The following is a 15,007-nucleotide window of genomic DNA, read 5'->3' as shown; positions in this document are numbered from 1 at the left end:
CAGAGAGCGTAAAGTGCTATTTGGGAAGGCTGTGGGGCAGGGGGTGGGCCTATGGCCCCGGTTCTAAGTCACCGCCAGCCTGACCTGGCAGAGCCCCCGCCCGTTGGAGCTGGGGGGGCCGGTCTAGAGGGTGGAGCAAGCCTCTGTCGTGGCCCCCACAGCCCCCAGGGAGGGCCAGCTGTCCGAGAGGTGTCGCAGCCTGCGGGGGCCTGCCGCCACCTCCCAGCACCCCCACTGCACACCAGGCCTTGGGGTGCTCCAGGCACAGGGCCCTGGGAGCCCGTTGGCCTGAGCCCTAGGCTGTGTGACTTCAGATAAAACAGTCAGCCTCTCTGAGTCCGTTTGTCCTGTATGAACACGGGGCTGCTGGGATGCAGGCAGCGGGCTTGGTAGGGTGGCAGTGCCTGGGGCAAGCCCCTCCTCACTGGCTCAGGGACCGGGGGAGAAAGCCCAGCTGTCATTTCTACTCCGTCGAGGGCGGTGACTGAGTGCCAGGCCCCCCATGCTGCAGGCTGGGCGTCTGTCCTGCCCCTTCACCGCCCAGCACAGGGAAGGACACTGGGCTGGGGGCCCTGTGACCTGGGGCAGCCCGCCCCTTCCAGGCCCTCGGCCTCTTGCTCTCCCGGGCCCCTTCTGCGCGGGAAGTCTGCTCCTAAAACACGAAACATCGGCTGAGCTATAGGCGAGGGGTATGTTCAGCAGCCGTGGCGGGACAGGTCTCCGGGACCCAGGCTGGTCAGTGACTCCCAGCTGGGTCCCCTCCCCCCAGGAGCGGTGACTAGCCCGGGCTTTGGGATCAACAGACCCGGGCACTCTGGCTGGGTGACCCTGTCTGCACCTGTGAGAGGGGGCCCCCTGTGTTTGGCCTGGGAAGCCCCTCAGCCCCTGGCCTTCCAGCGGTTTTAACTGTCAGTGCCTTTGACGTGCCCCTTCGCAAAGCCGTCCACACCCCTCGCCACTGACTGTGAATTGCAGCTCCCAGCCATCCCTGCCTTCCGCAGGGGACTGGGTCTGGAGAGGCTACGAGGCAGGCTGAGGGTCGTCCAGCTCAGGCGGGGCCAAGACTGCCCCCCAAGGAAACGGAGGAGGAAAAGAGCCCGCAGCTGGCGGAGAACCTCTGACACTGCGCTTTCATTCTTGCTATTCCTGCCACTCCTGGCCACCGGGCCACCTGAGGGCGGTGGCCGAGTCTCTCTCCCTCTCCCTCCCTCTCCCTCCCTCTCTCGGGTTCCTGGATTCCAGGGTCCCATGCTCTCCCAGGTGTGGAGAGGCCCGGAGCCCTGTGCTGGCCGCGATTGCCTGCCACGCCCAGGCCAAAACCGCTGCTGTCTTTTCTGTCCCCTCAGCCTCAAGGACAAAAACCAAGGCGAACTCATCCCCCCCGTGCTGAGGTTCACGGTGACCTACCTGAGAGAGAAAGGTGAGTGGGAGGAGCTGGCTCCGGCCGGGGGGCAGGAGGACGGGAGGGCCACCCTGCGTGCCTCGCTGGGAGGCCAGCCCAGTCCTGAGCACCCCAGGCCGGGGAGTTGGGGGAGGGGAGCCCATGCAGGGCGGTGACCGGGATGTGACGTGTTTCGGGACCGGGCGAAGGCTAGTGTGCAAAGACCCAGGTCAGAGACTGTGAAACGGGCTGCGTCTGTTTCAGGAAGCTACTCTGTCCCTTAACGAACAAACACAGAGACGGCGCACAGCAGGGGCTCAGGGTCTGTTCGTTGAGTGAGCAGGGGGCTGCAGGCTGGAGGGAGAGGCGGCAGGGGTGGGAGAGGGGCTACCAGGCCTGCCGAGCGGGTCCGAGTCAGGGATCCACGGCGCAGGGGGGGGCACATCCTGTGGTTGACGAGGACGGGAGCGTCGGCCAAGTCTGCCGATGGCTCCCCTCGGAGTCAGAATGCAGATAGACTGGAGGGGGCGGTGGGGAGAACACTGGGCGGGGAGAACACTGGGGGCGGGGAGAACACTGGGGGGGAGAACACGGGGGGGGGAGAACACGGGGGGGGGGAGAACACGGGGGGCGGGGAGAACACGGGGGGGAGAACACGGGGGGGGAGAACACTGGGGGGGAGAACAGTGGGGGGGGACACGGGTCTTGCCTGCGCCTCCCACCCCCAAGTGGGCGTCCCTACCCCCCGTGGGGAATCGCCCCACAGAGCCCTTACACCTGGCGTGAGTGCTAAGTGGCTGGAGTTTTAAGTGTCATTTAATTTTAATTACATTTAAATCTCCGCGTGCGGCGAGGGACTGCGTGCCGGGCAGGCAGCCCTAGACCCTGGTGGGGAGGAAGGGAAGCAGCGGGCTGGGGCCCGGGGGTGCCCGATGCTCGCCACTCGTTTTCCTGTCCATCGGCCCCCGGGGGCAGCGGGCAGCCCGGGCCTTGCTCTGCAGACGGGCGGCTGAGCTCGGGCAGGCTGTGCGCTTGGTCCGAGGCAGCGCTGCCCGGGACCCGGGTCTGTCTGGCCTCCATGGCGGTCGGTCTCCAGCCTCCCTTCCCAGGGGCCATGCAGGTGGGAGGGAAATCGGGTCGGATTGGGGAACGTGGAAGAGCTTGAACAGAAGGGAATGAATGAAGGAGGTCAGCAGAGGGAGGGGGAGCCATGGAAGGTTCTGGAAACCTGGTGTGCTGGAACCCGTGAGACCCCTGGAGGCCCTCTCCCTGCAGGACTGCGCACGGAGGGCCTGTTCCGGCGATCCGCCAGCATCCAGACCGTGCGCGAGGTCCAGCGGCTCTACAATCAGGGTGAGTCGGAATCAGGGTGGCTCCTGGAGCCACCTGCCCGCTGGGGCCTTGGAGCCCCCCCCCGCGCCCAGCCCCCAAAGAACCCAGGGCCGGGACAGCTGTCCTGGTAGGTCCTGTGCCCAGCTCCGGGGCAGGTGGCCTCTCGACGCCCTTACGCCCTGAGGGTTTCTCCAGGCGCACCAGGCGGACGGTGGTGGGGACGGTTCTGCGGCAGCTCTGTCGGCAGCAGCGCCCACCTGCTCACCGCAGCGTCCTCAGCGACCAGGGTGTAGCCTGCGGGTGGGGAGACGCCGTGACGCCGGCAAAGCAGACGGCTCACCCACAAGGAGGAGCCCCGTGCCCCCCGCCCCCTCGTCGTTTCTGTGGTCACATATTCGCTCCTGTAGCCATGCGGCCGGCGCTGGGAGCCGGCGGGCCAGCCCCTCCCTGCACTGGTGTGGGCACTGGGGACAGTGCGGGCCAGGGCCCTGACCCCGGGCACTCCCGCCCTGGCCGGGACCCAAGCTGCCCAGACGAGAAGCCAGCAGCGACCCCGCCTCCACCGGGCTCCCTGGGGGAAGCAGGGGCGGATGGGGTGACAGCACCCCCACCTCCAGAGAGGACCCAGCCCGCCCCCGGACAGAGCCCGCCCCCAGTCAGCCCTGCTGCCGCCTGAGGCTCTCCCTTCCGAGGTTTAAAGCTGCTTCGCCTCCGCCCCGTGTTGAAGCCCGAGTCCCCGGCCCAGGGTCCAAACTCAGGGCCACGCCCTCCGTGTCCAGGCAAGCCCGTGGACTTCGACGACTACGGGGACGTCCATGTCCCCGCCGTGATCCTGAAGACCTTCCTGCGGGAGCTGCCCCAGCCGCTGCTGACCTTCAAGGCCTACGAGCAGATCCTGGGGATCACCGGTACGTGCCTGCCCGGGGCCGTCCGGGGTCGGGGTTGCCCAGTGCCGCCACACTGAGAGGCAGGGTGCTCGAGGGCGAGCCGGGCCTGGCTCCGGGCACCCAGGACGAGCCTCGGGCACCGTGGCTCTGTGGCCGTCAGTGGGGCGTCCCTCCTGCCCGCTGCGAGGGGTCTTTCCCGAAGGGACCGCAGGGGGCGCTGGAGGCAGCCCCTGCACCGGAAGCCGCTCTGGGACCGTCATGCGGAGGACGTGGGGTGAGGCTGGAGAGCCAAGTTCCAGCACGGGGGGGGGGGGGGGGTTGGGGAGCCCCCGGCGCGTGGGCGGCTCGAGAATGGTCGTTTCACGGGAACTGCGTGTCCCTTTACAAAGACCCAACAGCGGGTTTTCACGAGAGAACGGCTTTTACCAGAAACCCCGCAAGAACGTTCGCAGTGGAAGGCTTTGTGTCCTTCCGCTGTGGCCGCGTTTGCGGAGCCCGGGGTGTCCGTGGTGACCCCGCCCGAGGTGCAGCGGGAGGTCAGCACACCCAGGGACTAGGGTGTGAGAGTGTGTGTATGTGTGTGAGTGCGTGTGAGTGTGCAAGTCGGTGTGGTGTGAGTCAGTGCGAGCATGTGGGTGCGCTTTTGCAGGGGGAGCTTGGGGACACTTGGTTGGTTGGTGAGCTGTGTGTGCGTGTGTTTTTTAAAAGATTTTATTCATCGTTGTTTTCGAGAGGGGAAGGGAGGGAGAGAAACATCAGTGTGTGGTTGCCTCTCACGAGTTCCCCACTGGGGACCTGGCCTGCAACCCAGGCATGTGCCCTGCCTGGGAATCGAACCAGTGACCCCTGGGTTTGCAGCCAGAGTTCAATCCACTGAGCTACACGACTCGCCAGAGCTGGTTGGTGAGGTCCGACCTGAAGTTCACAGAGCTCCGTGGGGGATGTCGTTAAGAGGGAACTGGGGTGGGGGGCGCTCTCGACCCTGGGACAGCTTACATCCAGCCCCCTTGTCGCTGCGGGGGCCCGAACTGCTGAGAATCATAACCGGGTCAGGCCAGTCGAGAGCGGGGTCAGCATGTGTTCTCTGTAACCGGCCAGACGGGAAGTGCCGCGGGCTCAGTGCGCCCGACCCCACTCCCAGAAGGCGGCCGCAGACTTGTGTGTGACCGGTGCGGCCCAGAGCCGGGGGAGCTTTAATGATGAGAACAGGCCGTTTGGCCCCGAACCCCCGGGCTGCTGTGTGCCAGCGCCCGGCCCAGACGCCCCACGGGTGGAGTGATGTGGCCCCCCGGGAGGTCACAGCCGCCCCGTGTGAAGAAGGGGGCGGAGCTGGAAGGAGAAACCTGCAGGCCAGTGACGTGGCAGGTGCTCCGAACCAGTGCAGGCAGGGGGGCAGGGGGGCAGGCTGTCCTCCCTCCGTCCCGCGCCCTCCGCTCGGAAGGGCTCAGCGGGACCCTGGTGCCGTCACAGGCGTGGAGAGCAGCCTGCGGGTGACCCGCTGCCGCCAGATCCTGCAGAGCCTTCCGGAACACAACTACGCGGTGCTCGAGTACCTCATGGGCTTCCTGCACGAGGTGCGTGGGCGGAGCCGGGCGGGGGCGGGGGCGGCGGCCTCGCCCTCTCATCTGTGCACACCCACCGACCCTGACCGGGTTCTGGGGTCACACTCTCCCTCCTGCTGGAATGCCACCTCCGGGCCCCCGGGGGCTTCCCCCAGGCCTGGCGGGCAGCTGCGGCACGGAGAAGCCCTCTGCCTTCTGGCCGGGGTCGACCACGCCCACCCCTGCTGCCCCACGTGGTCTCCCGGGAAGGGGCGGTTCCTGGAGGCAGGGGCCATGTCCCCGGTCGTCTGACCAGGGAGCAGCACAGTGACAGCCTAAGGTCACGGCCCTGGCTCCCAGCCCAGTGCTCTTCCCGCCACGCAGGCCCCACGGGTCACCCCGTGTCACGTGTGTCCGCAGGTGTCCCGGGAGAGCATTTTCAACAAGATGAACAGCTCCAACCTGGCCTGCGTCTTTGGGCTGAACCTGATCTGGCCGTCGCAGGGGGCGGCCTCCCTGAGCGCGCTGGTGCCCCTGAACCTGTTCACCGAGCTGCTCATCGAGCACCACGGAAGGGTCTTCCGCGCCCAGGACGCCGGCGGGGAGCCGGGCGCCGGCTGGGCGGGGCTGGAGAGCGGGGCGGCCCCTTCGCCCGAGGCCTCGCTGCGCCCCGTGCGCCTGCGCCCCCTGGCGGCCGCCGGGAGCCTCCGCTAGTGTAGAAATGCCTGTTTCTCTGGGCATGCGCGCGCGTTAACCTGCCATTAAAGACGCTCCTGGCGAACCTTCCGGTGACAATGCCGTGGCTCTGGTCCTCCGGCCCCTCCCACACTGCTGAGCGTGGGCGCAGAGGAGAGGGTGGCTCTGTCAGAATCACAGTCCGACGTGGCTTCACTGCAGATGGGTGTCTGCGGGCTGGGCCCTGTATCAGGCAGCCACTGCGGCTGCGATGCTGTGTAACAGACGGGCCAGTAACATACAGCACCAGCGTTTCTGGCCTACTGTCGGTGGGCCAGCCGGCCGGCTCTGCCCTGGCCGGGGCTTTAGGAAGCGGAACACATTCCCGTCCTGGAGGTGGAGGGGCAGGCGGCCTCCTGGCTCTGGCTGCCGTCCCGCGTGCTTACACTGCACCGGCCAAAGCCAGCCTTGGGGCCAAGGCCAGATCCCAGTGGGAGGGCTCTGCCGATTATCTGGCACAGGGGTGACCCTGGGGCAGGTGGGGGCTGGGGTGATAAGGCAGGCGGCCTTCCTGCGGGCTCTGGGACCCGCTCTGGCCCTGCGGCCCTGGCTGCCCCACCAGGAAGGACACCACCGACCCTCTGACCGTGTCTGGAGTGGAGGAGATGGGAGCCGGGGTTCGGTGTGCTGGGAGGGAGCCCCCGCGGCCCACGGAACATGTCTTCCCTGGGGGAGGGCAGTCCGGGTCCTCTGGGAGGACGAGGTCAGAGGCCGAGGTGGGTCCCTCCGGCAGGGGCCACAGGCTGATAAGGAGACTGCTGCCCCCTCTGCTGGGCCCCTTGCTGTGTGCCGGGGGTGGTGCTGGACCGCCTTCCCCACCCGCCACGGGAGCCTTTGGGCAGCCCAGCTGGATAGGTGTCCTTGGGCGGGGCTTGAGGGGGCTTCATTGACGCCCCTCCTCAAGCCTGAGCTCAGAACGTTGAGGAAGAGGACGTCCCAGGGGCCGAGCAGAGTGGAGACCTGCCTTAGATCCGGGGCTGAGGGCGTCTTGTCTGCTCCAAGCCACCGCCTGGCCCCCACCCCGGGAAGGCGTGGGTTAGGGTTAGGGTTAGGGCAGACCTGGGGGTGCACCTTCACGGAGCTGTGGGAGCCACGGGGAGGGATCCGGGCCTCCGTCTCCCCGTCTGTACAATGGGGGCGTTCACACTGTGTGCCCCGCCCGCCTGCCGGTTCTGAGCACCTGGTTCAGGAGCCACGCGGCCTCGGCTGGAACCGGCTTCCCCGGACGCTTGCCCACCTGAGCCGTGTTTACCCTCCACGTGCCTGTTCCCTGTCTGAACGGGGGATCCGGCCAGCGTGGCACCCAACTCACTGCCGCTGCATGGCACTGTGGACATTTCCTGCTTGGACCAGAACCATCTAGATCTTTGGTTTAAAGTGGGCTTTGGTCCCCCCCGGTGGCCGTCCATGTTCCTCAATCTGTGCGGCCCATCAGACGCTCCTCCAGGGACTGCCTCCGCCCTGAGCAGAGGGCAGCGGCCGGCAGGTGCCCCGGAGTCCCCAGGCTTCCGAGGCTCCGGCTCGCCCCGCACCTGCACCTGCACCTGCACCCGCACCCACACGGCCGAGGCACCAGCGGAGAGCAGGGCCCCCAGGTGCCAGCCCCCCTTTCCTCACCGGCCTCCCCGCATCTCCCTCTCCCCCCAGATCTGGTCTTCCCCCCCCATCCGCTCTTCCTGTCTTCTCTGGCTCAGAGTTCACCCAGGCTGGAATATTCTCTCGTGCGTCTTAAGGAGGGATTGTTTATTTCTTCTCAGTTCTGCTACCAACACTTTTTCTTTCATTCTCTTAAAAAAAAAAAAAAGAACAGCCCTGGCTGGTGTAGCTCAATGGATTGAGCACAGGCTGCGAATCAGAGTTGCCAGTTCAAAGCCGAGTCAGGGCAAATGCCTGGGTTGTGGGCCAGGTCCCTGGTGGGGGCCATGTGAGAGGCAACCACACATGTTTCTCTTCCTCTCTTTCTCCTTCCCTTCCCCCCCTCTCAAAAAAGTTAACAAAACAACCCTCCAGGTCTGGCCAGCCAGCACAGGGAGCCCAGACCTGGCCTTTGTGGGATCCCCAGGAAAAGTTGGGTTTGGAGCCCGAGGACGACACCCCCAGGACCCCCCCCGCCGTGAGGCTGGCGTCTGCTTCCCGCCCCTGGGCCGGGGGTGGGGGGTGTCTTGCTCTCACACAGTTCAGAGCAACCCTGAAGCGGCCTCAGTGTTCTGTGGCAGGAAAAAAAAAAATCTGAAAAATGACGGCTCCCTTACGCGCTCACCACTGTGAGCACCAAAATTAATGGCGTTAAATCAGGTCTCATGAATTATGCAGGAAGGTTTACGGCGTGACGCACGCTGGGGGAATATACGCCTCAAGTTTTCTGACGCCGAAAGGTGGCCCCGAGACGTTCTCCTGGGCATGCTTCGGTAGCGGGCTCCCCCGCCGCGCACCGACTGTGGACGCGTAGCCGCCCGTGGCGTGCGTGGTGAGGCCTCGTCACCCCTCCCCGCCTCCAAGCCCGATTTCCCGATCAGCTCCCAGCAGAAGGAAGCGGTTACACTGTTAATGTCTTAAAACACACACAGCGTCTTTCAGCTCGAAACAATGAAACGTGATGGGGAAATGAGGACTCCAGGGTGCCGCTGTCGACAGGGCGTGTGGAAAAATTGTCCAAACATTCGCTTCTGCAGAAGTGACAGATGTTAAGTGACGCCAGAGTAGCAGGCGGGAGACCCTGCTGCCAACGTCCGCGGGGAGCGGTTGGATCCTACCCAGAGCCGAAAAGGCTGAAGCAAAAAAAAGCAGGAGGTCAGTCTACCCCAAGGAGAGGGAGCCGTCGCTGGGGGGAGCCAGGACTGGGCACCCCACCTCTAGGGCCAGCCCAGAGTCACGGCCGTGTGGCCCTAGGTAGGCGGGTCACTTCGCTGGGCAGGGGGAGCTGCGGTTGGAAGGCTCAGCGTGAGTGCCTCCTGCCTGACGCAGTGGGGGTGGAGGCCAGGCTCAGTGCTTCGTGCTCTCCCCCATTTATACAACGAGGAAGGCCGTGGGCACGCTGCAATTCCGTGGGCTCTGAAGCACCTGCTTTGCGCCAGGTGAAGCCCATGTCGCAGTTTACAGAGACACGTGGGGCACACCTGCTCGCAAGGGGCTTGCGGAGCAGTTGGGGAGAAAATAAGCAGAGACACGCACGAGGAATGTGTTTTTAAAGGTTTTATTTATTCATCTTTAGAGACGGGAAGGAAGGGAAAGAGAGAGAAACATCAATGTGTGGTCTTCTGTCAAGCACCCCCTACTGGGGACCTGGGCCACAACCCAGGCACGTGCCCTGACTGGGAATCAAACCGATGACCCTTTGGTTCACAAGCCAGCGCTCAACCCACCGAGCCACACCAGCCAGGGCGGTGTAGGTTTTTAGAGCTAAAGCAGTGGGTGCAGGACAGAGGCAGGTGCAGGAGGGAGGAGCCAGAGCAGTGAGTCCCGGGCACTGTCCGGCTCTCCCCGGTGAGCTCTGCGGGCAGCCGAGGGCGCTGGCCTTCCCCCAGACGGAGGGGCTGGGCTGGCAGGAAAGAGCAGCTTCTGCTGTGGGCGCGAGGACCCAAAGCTTTACTGTCTGTGGCAGGAACAGTCACTGCCAAGGGTGGGGGAGCGGGAATCCTACGGCAAACCATGTGGAAAAGGAAAGTGGAAGTCACTTGCAATGTGACCGCCCGTAGGTGACCATCGTTAAGGCTCGGAGGATCGGGGTGTGGATTGTTACGAGCAGTTGCAGGAGCAACTCCGCGAGCTGGTCCAGCAGTTGTACGTCCCGGTCCGCAGCCGGACGGGTGGGTGCGGGGCTTGTCTCCGCACCCCGCAGAGCTGAGAACGGGGGCGGCCCCGTGTGCCCGTCCACGGGAGGGTGGCAGACAGGCCGGCGCCACGCCCGTGCGGCTGAATGCTGCACCGCCGGTGGAGTGACCCAGCTGGGCTTGCACGTGCCCGCGTGGCTGCAACTCCAAACACCACGTGAGACGGGGCGGGGGGAGGGGGGCTGCGGAGCGAGACACACATGTGCTTTCACTTGTGCGAAGTTAGAAAACTCCCCGATCCTGAGTGCTTTAGGCGCTAGCCAGTGTTTTGAGCAATATTCGTAGAAAAAAGGGTTTTTAAAAACTGAGTGAGAAGGCGACACACCGCATCCCCCATGGAGGGGAGGGGCAGTGGGGTCCTCAGCTGCGTCTGAAATGTGTCTCATCGTTTGTCCGAAACCCGTGGGCGTCGCCCTCCTGCAGGGCGTGACCGTCCCACGGACAACGTCTGAGAGCCTTGGACCGACTGTGAAGCGACGAGGGCAGACCAACCAACGATGACCTGACGCCACTGCGGTGGCCGCACGGCACAGGCGGAGCCTCCACGGTGTGGCTCTACCCTGAGCCGCCAGCGCTGGCACTCCTGTCAGAGGGGGCTCGATGACCAGGAGGAAATGACGACCTTGTGGCTCAAAGAGCAGAGGACAGGGTCTGGGACGACCACAGCCTCTAGAAATGAAGGGTCACGCCCTGGGGGACGGGTCCCAGGCAAGGAAGCCGGGGAGGGAGGGAGGGCCTGAGTCTGTGCCTCCGCCTCTGCCCACCGTGCTGCCCGGCCCCCGAGCCACGCACGGGCGGGGCGGGCACCAGGTGTGGGGTAAAAACGAGAAAACACAGCTGAACAGAGGTTTGAGCTGCAAATGGGCAGAGTTGGCAATCTGGGTCCATCCCCGTTAAACATGCGCCGAAGCAAACAACCAGGACCGAAGATTCTTCAGAGGAATGTAACAGAACCCAGGGTCTCCACAACCTCATGTTCGCAATGTCCGGGACACAATACAGATTACTCACTGTACAAATGAACGGGCAGACGTAGCCCAGCCGATCCGTCAACAGAGACCACCCTTAACACGACGCAGGTGTTGGCAACAGCGGGGGCGGGGCAAGGCGGTCAAAGTAGCGACTATAAGCGTGCTCAAACGTGTGAAGGAAAATGTGCTTATTGCAAGTGAAAACACGGGACAGGTCCGTTCCAAAAAAAAAAATTTTTTTTAAAAACAAAGGGATTCCAGAAAAGCAAACTACAATATCTGAAATTTTTAAAACACACAAAAAATAGATATTTAAAAAAAACCCCTGGAATTTCAAAACCACAAAATGCAGGGTCTGAGGTTTCAGAGACACGGCAGCACCAGTCGTGTGTTCCACGGACGGAGGTGGCGGGAGGCGTCGGTGGCCGGCGGGAGCCGCCCGTCCGAAGGACAAGCCGTAAAAGGGTTGAGAAAAGGTGACGGGGCCTCTGGGACCTGGGGGGGAAAATGTGACACCACCTCACACACGAGGTCCGCCCAGAAGGCAGCCGGCCGTGCGATATGAAAACCAGAGACAGGCACTGAAGATGCGGGACACACGGTGCACAGGACAAGGACGCCTCGGTCCCCTTCGAAGCAGGCGCCTTGGGACCTCGCGCAGTTCTCCCAGTCGCTGTCGGTGGCCCCGCCGTATTTTCCTGAAGCTCATTGTCGGTCTGAAACCTCTTCCCCTTCGAAGGTGATTTCAGTTTTGGGAAACGTGAGAAGCCGCAGGGGGGCTGAGTGAGTCACGTGGGGGACGCGATGTTTGTGCAGACAACCCCGCCCGAGACGGGATGCACGGGCGGGCGTGCCGCGGTGATGACGCTGCCCGTCACCTGCGCCCAGAGCGGCGGCCTCCCGAGTCATCCCGGTAGCTTCCGAGGAAGAACGTTCAAGCTTGACGCAAAATCTGATGCCGACCTGTTGCTCTGCTCGCTCAGTCATTCTGGATGGGACGGCCACCCAGTGCACGGCTCGCTCGGTCGTGCCTGCCGCCCCCACTGGCCAGGGCAGTGGCGTCACCACTGCGGGGCTCACAAGCTGACCTGGGAACCTCTGCTCCCCTCCTGCACACACATGCACACGTGTGTGCACATCCACACGGACACACGCACAGGAGCTCTGACCTGTCGTGTCTGCCCATTTCCGTGGTGTAAATATTCCCACCTGGCCTCAGACTCACTCACACGAAACCCCCAAACATGGATTTGGGGAGAGACGCTCACAGTGGTCCTGGGGCTGGTGGGAGCTGGTCCCAGCACCAGAGGGTGCCTGTCCCTGGCCCGGCCTCCCCGCCACTTCCAGGCACGTCCCTGCCTAGCAGGAGCCCCGCCCGGGGAACACCTCTCTCTCTGTGTTATCCCGGGGGTGGAGGAAGCTGGGATGGAAGCGTAGCCACACACTCCCCGCGGGGACCCGCCTTCCTCGGTGCCTAGTTCTTACATCACCTGCCACCACTGGAACCAGGGGACCTCTGTCACTTGACATCAAAACAGGGCGTGTTCAGAGCTGCACTGCCCTGCAGGTGGAGGGGGGCCCCTCTGCTTCTGTCTGGAAACCAGGGGTCCTCAGTGAAGTAACAGCAACCGTGGGCAGTGCCCAGCGCGCTGTGGCCTGGCGTGGGGTCCTCCGGGGGACCCAGCAAGTGGGGGGCGGGCGTGTGAGGCGAGGGGCAGAAGGGCCACGCTGGGTGGTCCCGGGTGGGGGGGAAGTCCCAGGAAAGCACACCCCACACACCCAGGGACAGGGGCTGTTACAGCTGCACTGCGCTCCCCTGAAAGACACAGAAGTCCTGACATTCCGTGCGCGAATGTGACCTTATCTGGAGGAAGAAGTAGGGCGGGTAAGTTGAAATGAGACCATCTGGGTGGTCCCTCATCCAACCTGCTTGTGTCCTTCTGAAAAGGGGACACTGAGACACACCGGCGCCAGGGAGAATGCCACCTGCAGACAGAGGCCCAGGGCGGGGGGTGGAGTCCAGGCCAGGGACCGCCGAAGACCACGGGCCAACTGCATGGAGGGAAACCAGTGAGAGCCCCAGAAGAGACCGCCGTCCGCAGGCCACGGACACCCGAGGTCACCGGGAGCCGGGCGGGAGGCTGAACGTGTGTCCCACCGCCCTCGGGGAGAACCAGCCCTGCTGGACCCTTGACCTTGGACCCCCAGGCTCCAGAACTGGGAGAGAATAAGCACGTCTCTGTTGTTCAAGCTGCGAGGTCTGCGGTGCTGTGTCACAGCTGCCCCCCAGCTAAGAGAGTGTCCCAGCAGTCCGGCCCTTGGCCCTTGGGGAGGGCGAGTCTCCTTCAGCGTGGTTGCGTGAGCAGGGAGGGGTTGCTCCCAGGCCTGCACCCCTCCATTCCTGGGGGCCTCTCACCCAGCAGGGCCTGTGGCCTGGGCTGGGTCATCTGGAGCTGGGGAAGGAGGTGGTGACGGAGGGATGGCCGTCCCCACCCACGGGCTGTCCCAGAGCACGGGCACGGGTCACCTGGGCGCTGGGTTGGGTGGGCAAAGCTGTGGGGGGCAGGCATCTGCACACTGGGGCCCCCTTTCTAATGGCAGAGTTGTCTCATGGAGGAGGAGAAGGGGGCGTGGAGGGTGGGTCTTTGGAGGGAGCTCCCACCGTGGTCAGGAGCAGGGTGGCGCGCTCACTCTCCCAGGGAGTGCAGCCGGCTGTGTGGGGGCGGGGTGGAGGGCTGGCTGTGGTCCCTGCTCCCCAGCTGCCCCGGATGTGAGCGGATTCCTCACTTCCCTGACCTCAGCGCTCTCACTGTCCCAACACCCCAGATTCACAGGGCCAGGTGGACCTGGCCGCTGGCCTGGCAGGGGTGCCCCCCAGGGGGCCCCTGAGCCAGGACTGAGGCCGCCCCAGGTACAGCAGCTCCAGACCAAGCAGCTGGAGCCCCCCTGGCGAGAGGAGTAGGGGAGCAGCAGGGCAGACAGGAAGCCAGGAGGCTGGGCGGAGCCGGCCTAGGAATTCCCGAGGGCGGGGCGCAGCCCAGACCGGGACCTGCGCACCGAACGGTCGGGCAGGAGGGGAGTGAGCGCCCTCTAACTAACCGGACGGTGTGTGACCCACCCCACCTGGGTGGGCCGTGTAGCCCTGCCCCCACCCCGTGTACCTCTCAGACCCCAGAGCTCCAGGGGACAGTCACTTCCTGTTGGATCCCACCCTCCAGCCATGGCTGACTGCCCACGGGTGGCCCCTCGCCCAGCCTGGCCCACCGGCGCAGTGTCTGCACCCAGGGTGCGGGGGCTCCGGCCTCCGCGCGGCTGGTCTCAGAGGCCCACAGATTAAGCTTCCGCTGGTTGTGGGACACTGCATGCCTCGCTGCCCGGGAAGCAGAAGTGGGTGCCGTCGATCCGCTGAGAACGAGAAAGGAGCCAGCCGGGACAGTGTGGACCGCACCCTTGGGCTCCGCGTGGTGCCGCTGGCCTGGTGGGTTTGTTACTAGCAACCCAGGATCCCGGCCCTGCAGGTGCACCTCCCGGGGAGGGGATCGGTCAGCCTGCAGAGGGCGCCCGTGAGCACCTCTCCCTCCGCCCCGCCCCATCTGCTCCCAGAGGCCTCTCTGCGCAAGGCAAGCAGACAGAACCACAGGACTCCGCAATCGTCAATCGAGTTTAATGCGTCGCACAGAAGGGCTACACGGGCAAATTTAAGACGAACACTCTTCTCTAGCCTGACTCTATCCACTGGACGGCCCTCCGGGGTCCGAGGAATCTAAGACTCAAGACACGCCAGCAGCTACCCCTCCCGGGTCCAGCCGTTCACACCCTCCCGTTACATTGTTAAAAAAACTCAATCCAATCCATCCAGGAAGAAAACAAACCCAAAGAAAGGAATCTGAGGACGTTTGCATCGCAAGCCGCGCGGCAGGTACTGCATAATCGGCGTCTCGAGTAACCAACATAGAAGACGTGTGTCCCGCAGTTCGCTCTGTTCATCGATAAAAGAATATAAAAATCTTGTTCAACCCAGTGTTACGTGTATTAAAATAGCTCTGTATCGTACAGCACAGTTTCTCCCGGAGTCGTGGAAGTGGCAGGAGGCCCGGCGGCCGCCTGTGGGGGGCGGGGCTGGCCCCCTGCTCTGCACGTCTGCGCGCGCATGCGCGCACCCGCACACGTGTGGTCCCTGCAACGCGGCACCGGGCGACGGGCTGGGGGGTGGGAGCCCCGAGGCTCCCGGGTGCTTGTCTGTTGTGCTAAGTCCCTCGGGACTGGAGAAGCTGGTGGGGGTGAAGGGCGAACAGAGCCCACCCCGGAGTGCAGGAGCGCTCTGAGACAG

General features: G+C 64.4%; 1 protein-coding gene across 7 annotated transcripts in view; it reads left to right on the top strand.

Moving 5' to 3' along the window:
- ARHGAP8 (Rho GTPase activating protein 8) overlaps nucleotides 1-5,922 on the top strand; it is a 31,810-nt gene extending 25,888 nt beyond the window's left edge. For all 7 annotated transcript variants that reach the window (XM_045834906.1, XM_045834905.1, XM_045834907.1 and 4 more), the window contains 5 exons: nucleotides 1,347-1,420; nucleotides 2,657-2,734; nucleotides 3,493-3,621; nucleotides 5,071-5,174; nucleotides 5,562-5,922. In XM_045834906.1, coding sequence (XP_045690862.1) covers nucleotides 1,347-1,420; nucleotides 2,657-2,734; nucleotides 3,493-3,621; nucleotides 5,071-5,174; nucleotides 5,562-5,855 — 679 coding nt within the window. In that variant the 3' untranslated portion in view covers nucleotides 5,856-5,922. The remainder of the gene's footprint in view (nucleotides 1-1,346; nucleotides 1,421-2,656; nucleotides 2,735-3,492; nucleotides 3,622-5,070; nucleotides 5,175-5,561) is intronic.
- Nucleotides 5,923-15,007: the final 9,085 nt, after the last annotated feature.

This window comes from Phyllostomus hastatus, unplaced genomic scaffold, assembly GCF_019186645.2.
Source record: "Phyllostomus hastatus isolate PE091 unplaced genomic scaffold, TTU_PhHast_1.1 phas_contig_198, whole genome shotgun sequence".
Taxonomy (NCBI): domain Eukaryota; kingdom Metazoa; phylum Chordata; class Mammalia; order Chiroptera; family Phyllostomidae; genus Phyllostomus; species Phyllostomus hastatus.
Note: the sequence above shows the minus strand (reverse complement) of the source record. Positions and strands in the feature narration are given on the sequence as shown.